Source organism: Juglans regia, chromosome 10 (assembly GCF_001411555.2).
Source record: "Juglans regia cultivar Chandler chromosome 10, Walnut 2.0, whole genome shotgun sequence".
NCBI lineage: Eukaryota > Viridiplantae > Streptophyta > Magnoliopsida > Fagales > Juglandaceae > Juglans > Juglans regia.
This window is the reverse complement of record NC_049910.1, coordinates 20,756,939-20,775,563: the sequence shown is the minus strand read 5'-3', so window position 1 is coordinate 20,775,563 and position 18,625 is coordinate 20,756,939. Positions and strand designations below refer to the sequence as shown.

The following is an 18,625-nucleotide window of genomic DNA, read 5'->3' as shown; positions in this document are numbered from 1 at the left end:
GTTCCTCTTAAAATGGTTCCAAGACGAAGTACGTTATGGCATCTAATGCTGGTGGGTGCATATGTTATGGAAAGCTATGAAAAGTTATGATCAATGCATTGAAAGTTCTATTTGCACAGCTTTGATGATGTAGTCTCAACTAAAGTTTGGCTATGGTCACCACCAGCAAGTACTCTTGGTGCAAATGGGGAGCATGATGATACCATATGTGAAGTAAATAAAGGAACTGATAAGAAAGATGAGATGTTTTATGGAATGTTCTCTATAAGAAAAATGTGTATCAAAGTTTTCTAAAAGATGATTAGTAATCTAGATGGGAGACATATACAGTCTTTTTCTCTGCATCATATACAAGCATTGCATGTTTATTATCTGTCATGTTCTTATTATTTATGTATATGTTGGTTGTTAACTTACTAAGATTTCAAAAAATCTCACTATGGTTGTCTAAATTACCATTACTCTCTAGAATGATAAAAGCTATGACAGGACTGGACGATGGTGTTGAATTCCAACCTCTGGCTAAGGATAATTGAGGAGGAACCAGATCCCGTTATGGAAAATGTTTCTTTATTGCAGACTTGGTTGATAAGGGTTTCAAAAGGAAACATTTCAAAGCATATCTTGGATGCATTGAATGATAGACAGGACCATTTCTAGGAACGTCACTATTAACTTCTAAGTAAGGCATTATGTATGTATAATTAAGCTTTGGGATGTTTAGTTTCATTCTCATGCAAAATTTTTACAAGTTGCCCTTTCCACTGTGATTTAATGCATGCTGCTAGAAATATGCTAGGTTGCATAGCATGTTATCTGTCACGAACGAATGTATGTAGCCTTGTATTACATATTCCGATACTCTAAGTCTTTGATCCATCCCAATTGAAGGTAAAGGGTGTCACAATAGGTATATATGCCTCCTCTCTCTCTCTCTCCCCCCATTATTCTTTTGATATTTCAAGTGCCTAAAACCTATAAGCCCTCATCCATTTTGAAACCCTAACCCATTTGATTCTTTCCTCCCCTCCACGATTTTGTAAGATTGTCTAAGATATGGAATACCCACTGATAATCACTATGTTATCTCTTCTTGATATGTCTCTCTCTCATTCTATGCAATGCCCAAACCATCTCTTTCTTTCATTCTATGCGATCAATTTTGAAACCCTAGCCCATTTTCCGTATTGGAAGGTAGTTGAAAATATTTTCATGTACTTTATATTTTTACAAGTTTACATGGCTAAAATGAACCTTGGTGATGAAATGGATATGGAGGATTATGTTTCTCGTCTAGGCAAAATTAGTGTAATTATTAAGGTTTTTTAGTTTGCCCTTTTCCCTCAACCAGTCTATAATTAATATTATTGAGGTTTTTTTGGATGTTGCGTGAATAGCCAGCTTATACTGCATCATTCATTTTCATATGAAAACTAGCATCATGATAATTGCAAGAAAAGAAGCAATTACATGCCCCCGTTTTGGGAAATGCATTGTTATTGTTGTTGTTGTTGTAATGACAACATTTTTGTAATGGCTTGAATAATTTTTCTTTCTTTTTTCACCAAATGAGAGTTTTTTTTTTAACACATTGGAGCTTTTTGTCAAGAAGACATGTGTTTTCTTTTTTTCTTTTTCTTTTTTTTTTTAATAAACCTCAGTATTTCATATATGACTTTCTTGCATACATCTTCTATCAAATTCCAGACTATTAACAATAAACTCTGGAACTGTTTCTATCCAAACTTTTTCCTCAACTAAGTGTAAGGCAACCTTTGCCAAAGTGTGTGTAGCACTATTCTTTTCTCTATAATCGAATTGTAAAAACCAATTCTTCCTATGAAATAAAACATTCCTAATGTCATCAATTAAAGAACCAAAGTAAGACAAGTTTTCTTCATCCCCTTTTACTGCCATTATGACAACCTTTGCATCTCCCTCAAATATAGCATTTTGTATGTTGAGATCATTGCACATCTGCAGAGCCTTCCACAGAGCTTGACATTCTGCAACTTCAGGTAACACAACATTCCTCCTGCTATCACATGCTGCAAGCAAGGCCTCACCCTCTTCATCTCTAATAATCATCCCCATCCCATTCTCCTCTCCTTTATATCCAAAGATGCATCCCAATTCACCTTGACAAAAACTGCTGCAGGTCTAGCCAATCTGTTCTTGTGCAAAGGAACTACAACCTGCTGAGCTTCATTGATTATTCCTTTGTTTGCTTGTTTAAAAGCCTCTAGTGTCTCATTTGCTGTTAATAACAGCATTCTAGGGCAAGTGAGTCTTTTATCAAAGACAAATGTGTTTCTTCTCAGCCATACCTTCCTAAGATGGACAGTTATCTCCTCAAGTTTAATCTTCTCCATACCTCCCATCAGTTTATCCCACAACTCCAGAAAATCCCGACCTTCCTTTTTCCATTTTGAAACACTACTCATGATATGAACCCACAGGAATGGAATCCCTTGAACCCACAATAAATTTAAAAACTCCCCAAGAAAGTCAAAAACAAGTCAATGGATGGAGAACCTAGACCCGATGAGAACTCGTTTCAAGAACCTAGATTATATTAAAATCTAGACCCGTTGAAGAACATGTCTCAAGAACCCAGATTACAAAGGAGGAACGCCACAAAGGTTGTGATTTACCTTTGATAAGTTCAAAAGTTCAATTAAGAACAAGAAGAGATAAACTCAACTCACAATGAACAAATTCATCAAATTTCATAAACTTCTTAATATAAGACAACAAAGTGTATTTAAACTAAAACCTAATTAAAACCCTAGCAAAACTAATGCCCCATCTTCCAAAAATACCCCTGAGTGAACAGTGCCGCGGCTACTGTACGTCGCTACAGTACTCGGCTACAGTAACCCTAACCCTAGTTCAATAAAATAATAATTTTCTCAACATGCCCTTGCATAGGCCCCCTTAAGTGCTTCCCACAATAAACCCAATTATTCTAAACTAATAAAATAAGTTCTTTAAATGAATTAAATAAGTTGAAAGCCTTCAAGTGCCCAAAGCCTTTAAGTCATGTTGTTGCCCTTTTCATAGCTTATCAAATGAATCAAAGCTGAATCTTCATCATTTAAGCCCTTGAACTTGTATTTGGCCCATTTGGAACTTGCAACATATCTTTAAGACTAGGCCCACCTTAGTGCCCATCAACTCAAATCATCTGCCCATACATCATTTGCTGCTGGACACTCCCACAGCACATATAAAATAGACTTTTCCTCCTCAAGACAAATTGGGCAAAAAGGGTCCTCAACATCCTTTTTTTTAAAAAGGTTTTTCTTTATAGGTAAAAGTTCATTTGCTGCCTTCCAAAGAAACAACTTTACCATATTAGGTACTTCTAAACCCCAAATGCTCTTCCATTTGTTGTCAATCTGTTGGTCTAGTGATGTTTCCCCCTTGCACCTCCTTTTCATATCGAGCTGTAGATAGTAAGCACTGCTTACAAAGAAATTCCCTTTCTTTGTAAGCTCTCTATTGCCTTGTCTTCATTCCATCCTCTGCTGAGTGGTATGCTCAGAATTTGGCTTGCTTCTTCTTTCTCAAAAATGCCATTAACCAGTACCTCATTCCACTCTCTTTTATTTTCTACCATCAAATCTGCTACCTTTGAGTCTGCTCTTAATACTAATATTGGAGACTGTACTGAGAAAGAGAATGGCGTGTTCAACCACTTATGGCCCCATATCTGGATCTTCTTTCCATCACCAACCCTCCACCTTACACTTTCCTTGATCAGTTCTCTTGCACTCCATAAACTTCTCCATATTGTATAAGGTTTGGACCCAAGCTTCACATCCATATAACTAGCATTTTTAAAATACTTTTCTCTAAAGACCTTTGCAACCAGAGAGCTAGGGAATTGTATGAGTCTCTATCCTTGTTTGGCTAGGAGAGCTAAGTTAAAACAATCCAAATCCCTGAATCCCATCCCACCCTTCACTTTCTGCCCAGCCATTTTATCTCACTTCCTCCATTGAATCCCCCCCTCCTTTTGCTGTTTCCCCCACCAAAATTTAGAGAACATGGTATTAATATCACAGCATAGCTTCATAGGCAACTTAAACACACTCAGGGTGTAAGTGGGTATGGCCTGCAACACAGCTTTTATCAACACTTCTTTACCAGCCTTTGATAAGAAATTATTCTTCCAGCTAGTCATCTTCTTCCATATTTTTTCTTTAAGAAATCTGAAAGTGTTATATTCAGACCTCCCTACAACGGTAGGTAGACCTAAATACTTCTCATAACTATCACATGCTACTGAATTACCAGCCTCCAGAATGCTTTTTTTAACCTCCATCGAAGTGTTGCTACTAAAGAAAATCGAAGTTTTGTCCTTATGGAGAAACTGTCCAGATGCCTTCTCATACTTCTTTAGAATCATTTGTAGCTTGTTCCACTCCTCAAGTGTTGCTCTCCCAAACAATATACAGTCATCTACGAATAAAAGGTGGTTTATGGAAATTTCACCTCTTGCCACTTGAAAACCTCTTGTGCTTCCCATTCTTTCAGACTGATTAAGCAAGCAACTCAGCCCTTCAGCACACAAAATAAAGAGGTAGGGAGACAAAGGGACTCCCTGTCTAAGGCCCCTTGTTGGACAGATTTTTTCACTTGGCTTCCCATTAACCATCACTGAATAGGTCACAGTGGATACACATTTAATTATGAGAGTAACCCACCTATCACAGAAACCTAGTTTTTTCATCACTGCCTCCAAATAAACCCATTCTATTCGATCATATGCCTTTGACATGTCTAATTTAACTGACATGCTCCATAACTTCCCTTTTTTTCTGGTCTTCATCAGATGTATCAATTCATAGGCTACCATGATATTGTCTGAAATCAATCTACCAGGTAAGAATGCACTCTGTGTAGGAGCTATGATCACAGATAAAACCTTCTTGAATCTATTGGTAATGGTTTTTATAATTATTTTGTACAAGACATTGCACAAACTAATTGGCCTGTAATCACTCACATTCTCAGGCTCTTTTATCTTGGGTATCAATGTTAAAAAAGTGTAGTTCAGAGAAGAGACCCAAGAGTTACCATTAAGAGCAGACGAAGCAGCCTCACAAACCTCCTCAGCAAATTCCAGTGACTTAGGTAAAAACAAGCACCAAAGCCATCTGGTCCAGGTGACTTCAAATGAGACATTTGTTTCACTGCCTACTCAACTTCAATTCTAGTGAAACTCTTAGACAAGGTATCATTCATTTCCCTTGTCATTCTTCGCTCTATGCACCTCAAGCATTCTTTTAAATCTTCACCGGTTGGGTCAGTAGTACTAAACAGATTCTTGAAGTAATGACCGAAAGTTCTTTCAATCACCAAATTTCACTGACTTTTCTATTCTGCTCATTAATAACCTCCCTTATTGTGTTTCTCTTCCTTATTTGATTGGCACAAGCATGAAAATATGTTGTGTTTTATCTCCAAGCTTGTACCAATTAGCCTTAGCTCTTTGTCTCCACCTTATATCTTCCTTCTTCAGTAAAACATTGAGCTCCTTTGACATTTTCTTTATCTCATTAATATTATCTTTGCTCTCAACTGCCTAAAGTTGTTGGAGAGCCACTATTTTTTCCTCAATCTCCATTTCTCCCCCTCTTCTCCTTTGTATGCTTCACATCAGTAAAGCCTTCTTACTTCTATTTAAAGAAGTTAGTACTTTTTCTTGAAGGACCACACAACCCTCATCCTTGTTCCACACATGTCTCATCACCTCTTCACAATCCTCCTCTAAAGCCCAATTTGCTTCATATTTAAAGCCCTAATTTTTAACCTATATCCTTTACTTTCCTTAAAGCACATGAATAAAGATAGGTTTGTGATCTGAAGTTCTTAAGGCAAGTATTTCCACCCATACTTCATTAAAATCTTCAATCCAAGATGAATTTGCAACTGCCCTATCTTGCCTTTCCTTAGTGAAGACTCAGCCCCATGCCTATTGCTCCATGTGAACTTCTCACCCTTCCACCCTAGGTCATGCAAGTTTCTTTTAACTAAAACTTCCCTAAAACCCTCCATCTGTTTTTCTACTCTTGGTCTCCCTCCCTCTTTTTCATCATTAGAAATTATATTAAAATCACCAGCTATGCACCACCCCATCGACCCTTCTGGTTTTAGAGAAGCTAACAATTACCAAGCTTCCTTCCTTTTCCCCACCTCAGGCTGTCCATAAAAGCCAGTGAATAACCACTTGACTTTTGTTTCATCATCCCAAACCCAAGCATTTATGTGCCTTTATGAGTAATTCTTTATTTCCACATTGACCCTATCATTCCAAAGTAGCATCAAACCTCCCCCTTTCCCTATTGAATTCATTGTAAAACAGCCCTCACAATTAAGTCTTCTTTTCAATCTCCCAAAACTATCCCTTCCACTCTTTGTTTCCATAATAAAAATAACACTGGGTTTTTTCACCTCTGCCATATTGCAGAGGTCTTGAACTGTCCAAGGGTTCCCCAACCCTCGGCAGTTCCAACTTAAGATTTTCATTATACTTGGCGAGGCTGGAAGCCAGCCTCCACCACAACATTTACGAGCTCTCCTTCCATCTCCAATTCCTCCCCTCTTGCTTTTTTACTTCTTTTACTTTTCTGCTTCCCCTCCATCAGCTCATAACTTCTTTTTAAACTACTCAAGGTAACATCCTCAGTTTCCCTCCTTACTCCCTTTTCTCTAGCTTTTCTCTTCCATGCTCCTTTCTTCCCTAAATTATTTTCTATCTTGCTTTTTTTTATCCTCCACCATCTTATTAACCAGCCCCTTTTCTCCCATTGGACCATCCTTTCCACCCTCATAGCTAACAACAAGACATGTGTTTTCTATGTTTATATATGGTTGTTCTGGGGAGTTCAAAACCAAAGCCTGTTGAGGAACTAAGTGAGATTGAAAAGGTTGTAGAGTTGCCTTTAATCCAAACTGAGGCCATTATTAATATGGAAAGTGTGCCGAGTATGGAAGAGGAGGCCAAGGGTGGTAGTCCTGTCAGTGAAGATATTCCAGTGGTAGCATCGCAGGCCCTGATGTTAGAGGAGACGGTTGATGCAGTGGTGGTTGTGGAGGCAGAAGTGAGCCATGCAATTGAGGACTTGAATGTTCCAGTGGCATCCGCGGATGTAGAAGGGAATTATAGAATAGAAGAGCTGCTAGACCCAGGGGTGTCTGTGGCTGAAGATGTGAGGTCTATAATAGAGGAGCCAAGTGATCCTACATATTGCACTGAGGGAGAGGAAGAAGAAAATATCTCTGGAATTGCCAAGCAGAAAGGGTATGAGTCTGAGAATATGATAGTATCTGGTTCAAGAGTTCAAGGAAATAATAAGGTTGTGCAAAGACAATCTAAAAGGGTGTTGACCCGCACAAAAAATCTTAACTTATGACTGATTCCATCAAAGTGTGGAATATAAGGGGGTTGGGTAGTTCTTGTCGGGTATTGCGGAACTTGATTCGGAAAAATAATGGTATGCTTGTCGCTCTATTTGAACCATTTGCACAAGAATCTAAATTGCAGCAGCTTGTCAGTTCATTAAATTTTGAAGGTTATACTTGTAATGAAGAAGTAGGGGGGAAATTTGGGTGCTGCAATGGAGGTGGAAAGTGTCACTAATCAGATGATTACAGGGTGGGTATGTATTGCTTCTGTACGAACCTGGTCACTTTTGTTTATGCTAAGTGCGCTCATCTTGACCGAAGAAGTTTATGGGAGTGCCTGGTGGTTTATAGTCAGATTACTTCTCCGTGGTTAGTGCTTGGTGATTTTAACATCATTCGAAATGACCGTGAGCGAGTGGGAGGGTGTCCCCGCCTTTCTCAGGCTATGGATGAGTTTAACGAGTGGATTGATACTTGTGGCCTCCTGGAAGTTCATTATCGTGGGAATCATCTCTCATGGTGCAATGGCCACAGAGGAAATGCGAGAAAATGGGCAAGGCTTGATCGGGCTCTAATGAATATGGTCTTTTCAGAACGATTTAATAGGTTCAAAATGGAATATGTCAAAAGAAAGTCATCGGATCATAGCTCTATGGTATTAAGAGCTGATTGTATGGAAATAAGGCCCCTCCCCATTTTGTTTCCAAAAAATGTGAGTTTCTCATGAGTCTTTTCATACTTTGGTGAAAAATGCATGGGAAAAGCCTACGTGGGGTTCGGGTTTAGTAAAGCTGGCAGCCAAGTTGAAGAGAGTGAAACTGGAATTGCGAGCCTGGAACAAAAGTGTGGTAGAGTTGAGAAGCATATCCAGGTCCTTGAAGAGAAGCTTACTACCTTGGAATTCTAGCTTCAAGTTGGTTTTTCGGAGGAGACAGATGCTGAGTTAATAGCTACAAAAATGGAATTAGATATGTGGGAAAAATGACAAGAGACTCGTTTGGCTCATATTGCTAAGACGAAATGGCTGAAGGAGGGAGGTCGTAATTCCAGGTTTTTTCATGCTATTGTGGCTCAACGTCGGCATGGGGCGGTTATTGCTAGGATGCAATTGGAGGATGGAACGGTGTTGACCTCTCCATAACAGGTTCATGAGGGGGCTTTGAGGTATTTTTAGACATTTCTCACTGAAATGCCACCTATTGAGGAAGCTGAGTTAACGCCTTTGCTGTTGTCGTCTGTGTCAATGGAGGAGAATGTTGAATTATACTTGTTGCCTTCTGAAGAGGAAGTTAAGGATGCGGTTTTCTCTATTCCCCAGCATAGTAGCCCGGGCCCGGTTGGCTTCGGGTCCTCTTTCTATATTTCTTGTTGGCAAATTGTGAAAGAGGATGTGGTGGAGGCTGCTAGAGAGTTCTTTACAGGTGCATCGCTTCCCAAGTTTTATGGTGCATCATTCAGCACAGGACCCGAAGAGCTTTGATAAATTTAGGCCTATTAGCCTATGTTCAATGGTATATAAGATTTTTTCAAAGATTTTGATGGCTCGTTGAATGCAATTTTGCCAAGGTTGGTTTCCTCAGAACAAGGGGCATTCATCCCTGGTCGTAGTTTTTTTGAGAACATTTCTCTCGCTCAGGAAATGGTCCAAGGAATGAATAAAAAAAATTTAAGAGGAAATATTATGGTGAAAATTGACATGGCAAAGGCGTATGACAGGGTACATTGGGAGTTTCTATTGAATGTCCTCATTGGCTTTGGGTTTTGTTGGCAATTTTGTAGTCTAGTAAAGGAGTGTGTAACGTCTCCTTGGTTTTCTGTGATGGTGAATGGGTCCTATAAAGGTTTCTTCCAGCCTACTCGAGGACTTCGCAAGGGGACCCTCTCTCGCCATATCTTTTCATTTTAATGCAGGAAATTCTTTCGAGGCTTCTACGGAAACAATTTGAAGATGGTCGTATTGGCAAATTTTATCACCTTATGGGGGGCTTCAATGGTGTCGCACCTGATGTATTAATTTTTCTTCATGGAGAGAAACAATCTTTGCGTCAACTTGGTTCTATATTGGTAGTTTATGAATGGTGGTCTAGGTAGCAAATTAGTAGAGAGAAGTCTTCCATTTTTGCTTCGGTCTTGATTAGCAGTGCTCGAAGGCGGAGTTTGGTGCGTCTAACTGGTTTTGGGGAAGGACATTTTCCTACGACGTACTTGGGGGTGCCGTTGGTTCAAGGTCGTCTGAAAGCTTGTCATTTCAACCAGATGCTAGTAAAAATTCGGGCTAAGGTTGCGGGGTGGAAGGCAAAGTTGTTGTCCCAAGGGGGGCGTTTGATTTTGCTACAGCATGTTCTTTCGAGTATGACATCTCATCTTATGGCTGTGCTAGCGATTCCGCAAGCTGTGCTGAAAAAAATAAATTCAATGATCTCGACTTTCTTTTGGGGGGAGAAGAATGGAAGAGCAAAGGCTAAGTGGTATGCGTGGTCCTAGATTGGCAAGCCTGTCCAAGAAGGTGGGTTAGGGCTGAGAGATTTCTTAGAACTTCAACGAGCACTGCATATGAAGATGGCTTGGAGACTTCTTTCTAAGGAGTCCTTGTGGTCTCGGTTCTTGTTGTCAAAGTATGGTAGAGGGCAACATTTATCTCTGCTGGAGGTGCAAAGGAATAGTTCTAGATTTTGGAAAGCCATTATGGTTGTCCTGCCTGATGTGTGTGCTGCGTCCAGAACAAAAGTAAGGAATGGTTTGGCCTCCTTTTGGTTTGACCGATGGTTTTCGGATCAACCACTCTCCCACATGGTAGATAGCATCTCAATGTCGTCCCTGATGATAAAAGATGTATGGATTGGTGATAGTTGGAATGCTAAAATGCTTGAACAATTAATTGGTGAGGAGTTATCGGAGGAAGTAGTGAGATTGGTTTCTGCTGGAAGGTCTGGGCAGGATGTTCTAGTGTGGACGCTTGCTAAAGATGGGAGGTTCACTACAGCAACCACCTGGGAATTTATTCACGTAAGAGGGGACCCTATCTCATCGATGGACTGGGTTTGGAATAATTTACTGCCGAAGAGGATCTCGGCTTGTATGTGGCGAGTGAGATTTAAATGCCTTGCTGTTGATGAGAGGGTGCAGGCCTGTGGTATTGTAATGGCATCCAAGTGTGACTGTTGTTTATCACCCAAGACGGAAACGTTGGATCATGTATTGGCGACGGGTCAAGTTGCAGAGAGAGTATGGCGTATTGCGTCCGTGGCGCTGGGAGTTTCGTGTATGTAGACTAATAGATGGTGGCACCGTGTGGAGGCATGGTTTACGTGTGCAAAAAAAGGTAACCAACGGGGCGTGTTAATTGGTCTCTTACCTAGTGTAATTACATGGTGTTTAGGGAGACGGCACTGCAAAGCTAGGATGGAAGGTGTCCAGGAAAACCACATAGGAGTTTGGATGAACATTCGATTTTGGCTTAGTACTTTGGTGAATGACTTGATTGATTTAAAGATTTCCCAGATTGATTATCAATTGCTGAGTGCATTGGATATTCTGACTCAAAGTCGTGTAACACAGAAAGTGCATATTGTCGCATGGGTAAAACCTCCTTGTGGTTGGTGGAAGTTAAATGTGGATGGGAGTTGTCGTGGGAACCTAGGAAACTATGGTAGGGTTGGAGTGCTAGGGGATCATAGGGGACATATTCAGGCTGGGTTTTCCGCATCATATGGGTTTGGGACCAATAATGAGGAGGAGCTACGAGCGCTGTTGCAAGGAGTTCGTTTGTGTAAATCGATGGCCTGTACGCATGTGGTTTTGGAATGTGATTCAAAAATTGTAGTTGATTGGTTGAAGAAGAAATGCTATAGTGTATGGTGTCTGTGGGACTACTGGGATGACCTCATTAAGGAATTAAGTGGCTTACAATATAAGGTGGTTCATCAATTCAGAGAAGGGAACCAAGTGGCTAATTATCTAGCACGAAAAGGTGAAGAGGGACTGACATGGAGCTACTATCAGAGCGTTTGTATGCCAAGAAAACTGAAGGGTATTCTTAGATTGGATGCACTGGGTTTGCCGTCTATAAGAAAGGTTGCAAGTTGAGAGTTTGGTGCGTGATGTGTTTGCAGTCACGGAAATGTTCGTTGGGATTTATGTGGCCTGTTGATTGTGTTTTAGTTATTTGGGATGGTTTTATTGTAATATTTTTTATTCCCACATGTAACACCGGTTTTCCTCCGCCTTACATGAGGGTTTTGCTAATAAATATTGGGAAAGGGTCACTCGTGAATATGTGACCCTGTCTCTTCTTAAAAAAAAAAAAAGTGGTCTTGAGTTTTTGCAAGGAGAATCTATATATGGTCAGGAGTAGTCATAATTTGCAACAAAAGTACGGAGGTTGGAAATACACCAATGATTTTCAACAACTGATAATACCAATTAAGGACGAGAAATTCAATTTGCAATGGTTCTAAAACCTTATAAAAAAAAAAGTAAGCATATCACTGGTCTTGAGCATTGGCTTCTTCAAAAGCCTAGCCAAATACAAAATATGATTAATTTTATCAAAATAGACCTACATTGAATTAGCCAAAGAGATAAGTGAGAAGTTTTGAGCTACAGTAAATTGATGGATTTTTTAAATTTTAAAAGGCTACTATTTACCCATCAAATATATTTTTTATTCACTTTTAATCTCCAAATGTCTTTTTTATTCACGTTTAATCTTCAACCGTCTTGTAATAATAATGTAATAATCAAATTCAATTATTAATTAACATATGATTAGTGTAAATGTAAAATATGAAAAAAATAAAAATATTTTTATTAAAAAAATATTATTATATTATTATTTTGATAAATTCAATAGTTAATTCAATGTGGAGTTATGGCTAGGGAGCTTTTGGATTTATAAAAATTATGTACTTTTCATCAAATTTTAGAGATAACTTTGATGAAGTCAATGCCAATGTTTTTTTTTATTATTATTTATAGAAAAGAACTTCATTTCATAAAGGCATAGCACCTTGAGATAGGTTACAATAGTGTTGATCAATGAAAATTACATTCTCAATGAAAAGAGGTACACTATTCCACCAAATAAACATATCTTCAATGGACCAAGCATGTCTTGCAAGTCGATGGGCTGCCTCATTTGTGAATCTACTGCAATGTTGGAAGCTGCACTGAGGAAAAGTTTGCATTAAACCTTTTACCTCTACTACCACAAATCGTATAGCTGCATTTGACTCAGATGATCTATTAACCTCTTCAACTAGGAACAAACAGTCACTTTCAATTATCAGCTTAGGGATACCCAAGCTCATGCACAATTGAAGGCCTCTCAATAAAGCCACAGCTTCAACTTGTTCTGGTTCCAGAGAAATAGATTCCACTCTACTACATGCCTTAAGAATTTCACCCATATGGTTCCTCAAAACCGCGCCCATACTAGCTTTGTTTAAATCAAAAAAGAGAGCCCCATCAATGTTTAGCTTAAGAGAGTCTTCTGGAGGGGGTGACGATCTGTACACCAGATTTTTAGAAATATGGTTAGAAATATGGTTCCCCAACTGCTGTCTAACCACAACACTATGCAATTTCTTTGTAAAGCAAATCCAATAACCTGCTGAGGTGGTAAAGCAATCTGTTCATGAACCATCTTGTTCCTTCTGAACCAAAAAGCCCAAACCATCAAGAAGAAATCTATCAGATCCTCAGAATTGCCCTTGAATAAAATATCCATTGCAGTAGTGAGAAAAGAGCTGATTTGGTCACCATTTTGGAGAACAGAAAACCTACTCCTTAAAAATCCATAGGTGGAAGGGCATAATATCAACACATGCCTCAAATCCTCGAATGGATGTTGACAAAAGCAACATTTTCCTTCAATGTCCAGCTTTCTTTTCGTTAGGTTTGCCTTTGTTGGTAAACTATCCTTACACGCCCTCCAAGCAAAAACCTTAACTTTATGAGGAACTTGTAACTTCCATAGAGCAGTCCAGAATTTTTTCATCAAAGCCCCATTAGAGGATTCCTCATGTTCTGATTCCAAGATAGTTTTAAAGAAACAGTAAGCACTTTTGACAAAAAAAGAGCCTGACTTCTCATGTTCCCACATCCAATGATCAGCAGCTCCAGTATGACTTGGATGCAATCTGAGAATAGCCTCCACCATGTTTGGATTGAAAAGAGATCTAACCTTGGCAATGTCCCACCATTTAGTACTTTGATCAATAAGAGAGAACACTTGATTGTCCAGCTGGCTACTGTGTTCAATACTCTGCTCATTTCCCAGTGCTTGTCTCAAATTTCTAAATCCAGGGATCCAAACATCATTCAAAATATGGATTAAACTTCCATTTCCCACATTCCATCTGCCACCTTGCACTAGCAGCCTCTTTGCTTCCCAAATACCCCTCCAAGCATAGGAATGATTTCCTCCAAGAGAAGCTGTCAACAGATTCCCATCAGAAAAATATCGAGCAGCATACATTTTATGGAATAAACTATCCTGATTTTGCAATAATCTCCAAGCTTGTTTTGCCAACAATGCCATATTGAAAACCTCAAGCTCCTTGAACCCCATGCCTCCCACAAATTTCGAATTGCACATCTTCTTCCAGCTTAGCCAATGGATCTTTCTCTCCTCCTGCTTCTGACACCACCAATACCTTTCCATCATACTCTCTATTTCAGAGCAAAGCCTTGGTGGAAGCTTAAAACAACTCATGGCATAAGATAGAATTACCATAGCTACTGCTTTAAGGAGGATCTCCTTACCCCCTTGAGAGAACATATTCCCCTTCCAACCTTGCAACTTGAGCCAAACTTTTTGCTTAATGCCTGCAAATGCCCTCGATTTGGACCTGCCCACCACAGGTGGCAACCCAAGGTACTTTTCATAGTGCTGCAATTGAGTTGAGCACCACAAATTCATAATAGCCTGCCTGTTATGCTGATTCACATTAGCACAAAAAACCATTGTTGTTTTCTCTCTATTCAACTGCTAACCTGAGGCAACTTCATACTGCTCTAATAGAGTTTGCAACCTTACATTTGTTTCCACATCAACATTACAGAAAATCAAGCTATCATCTGCAAAAAGCAGATGATTCAGTTTAGGAGCTCCACGACAAATCTGTAATCCAGTAATAGCATTAGTTCTTTCAGCCTCTCTCAAAAGGCTAATCAACCCTTCAGTACACAAGAGGAATAGATAAGGAGAAATAGAATCTCCTTGCCTCAACCCTCGTGAAGGAACAATAAGACCAGTAGGAGAGCCATTAATCAGAATTGAAAAAGTAGGAGTCCTCACACACATCATCACAAGCTGAATTAACTTCTCATGGAATCCCAACTTGCACATAACAGATTCAATAAAACTCCATTCGACTCTATCATAAGCTTTGCTCATATCAAGCTTGATAGACATAAAACCTTTCTTTCCTTTCTTCTTTCTCTTCAAATAGTGTAAAACTTCATAGGCCACTACTACATTGTCCGTGATGAGTCTGCCAGGTATGAAAGAGGACTGAGTATCTGAGATGATCACAGGTAACACTTGCTTGATTCTATTAGCAATGACCCTAGAAATTAGTTTATATGCAACATTATATAAACTAATTGGTCTAAGGTCATTTACTGTTTAAGGACTCTTCTTCTTGGGGACCAGAGTAATGAAAGTGTGATTGAGAGCTTGAGGCATTTCTCCATGATTTAAAACTTGTAGAACAGCATTTGTAATGGAAGTACCAATGTCAGGCCAAAATTTCTGGAAAAAGAGAGGTGGCATACCATCAGGCCCTGGTGCTTTGTTGGGATGCATCTCTTTCAAAGCTTGAAAAACTTCAGCAGCTGTGAAGGGTTTAATAAGTTCAGCATTCATCTCATGAGAGACCTTCCTCTCCATTTTATCAAGAATCACTTTCTGATCTCTAGATCCTGCAGAAGTAAACAAAGAAGAAAAGTGATTAACAATTAGCTTGTCATAATTCTCTCCCTCCTGCCAACAACCACTTGCATCCATTAGTTTTGATAAGCCATTCTTTCTCTTTCTTTGAGATGCTTTAGCATGGAAAAACTTAGTATTCTGATCCCCTTCTGCTAACCATAAAGCTCTTGATCTCTGTTTCCACATTATCTCCTCCCTCTCCATCCATTTTTGATTTGTTCCACATTTGTATTTAATGCTGTTGGAGCCTTACTTTGTTCCATGGAGATTTTGTGCTTTGCTTCTTTCAGCTTGACCTGGACCTTACCAAACTTTGATTTGTTCCACCTTTGTAACTTACTGCTACAACTGTAAATACAGTCCATAACACCCTGCATTCCATTTGAGGAAACTGCAGCAAGCCACTCCTGCTGTATAATTCTTGAACATTCAGTTTCACCAATCCACATTGCCTCAAACCTAAAAGGTTTAGCACCTCCTCGTCTTGACTGGGGGCCCTCCAGCTCAATCCATAGTGGGAGGTGATTAGAGTAAGAGATAGAACCATGAGTGACTGAGGCTCTATTGAATAGATTACACCAAGAGACATTTCCAAGGAATCTATCCAGTCTCTCATAAACTCGAGCCATATCTTGTCTACCATTGCACCAAGTATATTGTGGACCACAGAAACCAAGGTCCCTTAATTCACAATCGAAAATCATTTGTTGGAAATCAACCATTTGCTGTTATGGTCGATCTCTTCCCCCCCATTTCTCCTGTACTGATAAAATTTCATTGAAGTCCCCAAATACAAGCCAAGCCTCCTCAGGATACCTCCTCAAACTTCTTAGCAGATTCCAAGTTTCCATCCGTCTTGCAGTATCAGGTTGACCATATAGACCTATCATGTACTAGGTTCATGTCATGTCAATTACCATAGCATCAATATGTGATGCTGAGTAACTCAGAATGGACAGAGGCACATCTTGCTTCCATAATAAAGCAAGGCCCCCACTTCTACCAACCGCATCAACAGTTAAGCAACAATTAAACTTAAATCTAACTCTATAGAATTCCATTTTTGCAGCATTCAGTTTTGTTTCTTGCAAAAACAAAACATCGGGATCTTCTCTTCTGAGTAAATCAGCAAGAGTACGAATACCACGAGGGTTCCCAAGCCCTCGTGTATTCCAACTAAGGATCTTCATTGAGCTCGGTGGGGCTGTGTTCCAGCCACCACCGCATCCTGAGAAATGGAATCCTCCCTTCCATTATTACATGTAGCATTACTTTTACGTCTCTTAGAATTGCCAGTAATCTCCAACACATCCTCTGACCCATGATGCCGTTTTGACCTCCCATAGGCACTTTCAGAAGGAGAATGGTGAACCTGAGACCTTAAAATTCGCCTCTATGTACGAGTCCCTCCATAAGACTTCCTCAACTCTACCTCTGCATTCAAAACTTCCTTCCCGCCAGAAATATTACCCATATTAGCCTTCACTGTTGAAATGTCACAAATACCCTTCTGTTGAGATGCAACTGCATGGCCCTTATCTTTCGCAGCAGTTACAAATTTCAGCTTTTGTTGACGTTGCTCAGTTGCCATGCAACTCTCCATTACACCCTCATCAGTTACAAGTTTCACCTTATCGTGACTTTGATCAGTTGCCAAACTACTCGCCACCTTATCCGCATCAGTTACAAGACCCACCATCTCTTGTAACAGAACCTGACAAGTATCACAAGCTTGGCCGTTATCCAAACTTTCCTCCACTATATCCGCCACTCCCACGTTAGCCTCATAAGCAATTACGTTTCGATCACTCGAAGATTCTCCGGTAGACTGGTCTGGCCCATGTTCCATCGGAGGACTACTTCCAGCATGGTTTATTTGCCTCCTATGAACAGGTCCTCTATAATCACCAAAGTTCCCTGCACGCAACCAGGGACCATATGGAAACTCAGAGACTAAAAACTTTTCCATCAATGGCCTCCACTGATTACACTCCTTATGATTATGACCAAGCGTATCACATATGTAGCAAAAATTTGGAAGTCGTTCATAAGAGAACCGAACCCAGAAGGGGTTAGAAGAACCCACACAAACCTTTTTACCACGTAACAAGGGCTTAGTGACATCCAACTTAACCCTGATACGCAGGTACTCCCCCCAAGCTAGTGCATCCTTCTCCAAGTCAACCTCCACCACACTACCAACTTCCTTCCCTACTATGTGTCCCATCTTCCAGTTCCTAGCCATAATCGGGAGATCATGGATACGAACCCAGAAGAGCGCCTCAGGGAAAGTAACCTGATGTACCTGCTGCATCCCATCCACCTCATTTGTGAGAACCAAGTGCTTATCAAAAGCCCAAGGTCCCTCTCTGAAAACGCGTTCTTTATCCCATGGATCCTCAAATTCAGCAATAAATAGATTAGCACTAACATCTCAAATGGAGATAAACTTACCAGGATGCCATAGACGCTTCATAGTACTCTTAAACGCCTCCTTATTAAACTGTTTATCAATGAACAATTTAAACAGCAGACATTTTTCACTTCTACCTAGCACACCATCCAGAGACTCTTCATCCACTACCACAACTTCCACTTCCTGTTCGATCAGGGATAGTTTTCCACACATCTTCTCAAGATCTACCTCCATAGTTTCCACACACACTACCACACAAAATAGCTTAAAAAGCCAATGTTAAGAACTTTATTTTGAATAAGTCGAATCATTTAATTCTATAGAGTCCATTCTCTTTCTTCTATTCCCGACGTCTATTATATATTTGATTATTCTTTATCTAGTAAATCAAATTGAATTTAAAATTGAATTTAAAATTGAATTTCTTGCATATGATAGGCCAGTAAAGTCGATTCCTTTCTATGTCTATAACTGCGTTGCGTCTTCTTCATATTTTTCATGTTTTGTTATTGCCAAACAGAGTAATTCCCTTCATGGAGTATTTTTCATGCTATTTCTCGTTATCTGAGAACGCTTGTAATTTGTTTGGAATACCTTTAAAAGATATATGTTAAAAGGAAGGAAAGAAACTGTATTTTTTTTTTTTTTTTTATAAACGGAACGCATTCCTTCGTTAAAAGATGACATTATAAAATTTACTAGAAAATAAGTTAATTACAAACATTAACAATTTCTCTATATATTTTCGTGACTGATATGATCTAGTCTAGATATTAAATCTTTAAAGATCTAAGTCTAAAAGATAACACAACTCTATATACAATAGAAGTAACAAAACCCCCTATTCTGACTATGCG

The 18,625-nt window shown here is 39.4% G+C and overlaps 1 protein-coding gene across 1 annotated transcript; it reads right to left on the bottom strand.

The window, feature by feature from the left end:
* Positions 1 to 1,665: 1,665 nt before the first annotated feature.
* Positions 1,666 to 2,088, bottom strand: LOC108996634. The gene has a single exon (XM_018972633.1). The coding sequence runs from the start codon at positions 2,086 to 2,088 to the stop codon at positions 1,666 to 1,668; it is 423 nt and encodes a 140-aa protein (XP_018828178.1).
* Between the last annotated feature and the right edge of the window lie 16,537 nt (positions 2,089 to 18,625).

Excerpts from the sequence above, each read along its gene's own strand:
- LOC108996634 (XM_018972633.1), bottom strand. The coding sequence starts at position 2,088 with ATGATTATTAGAGATGAAGAGGGTGAGGCCTTGCTTGCAGCATGTGAT.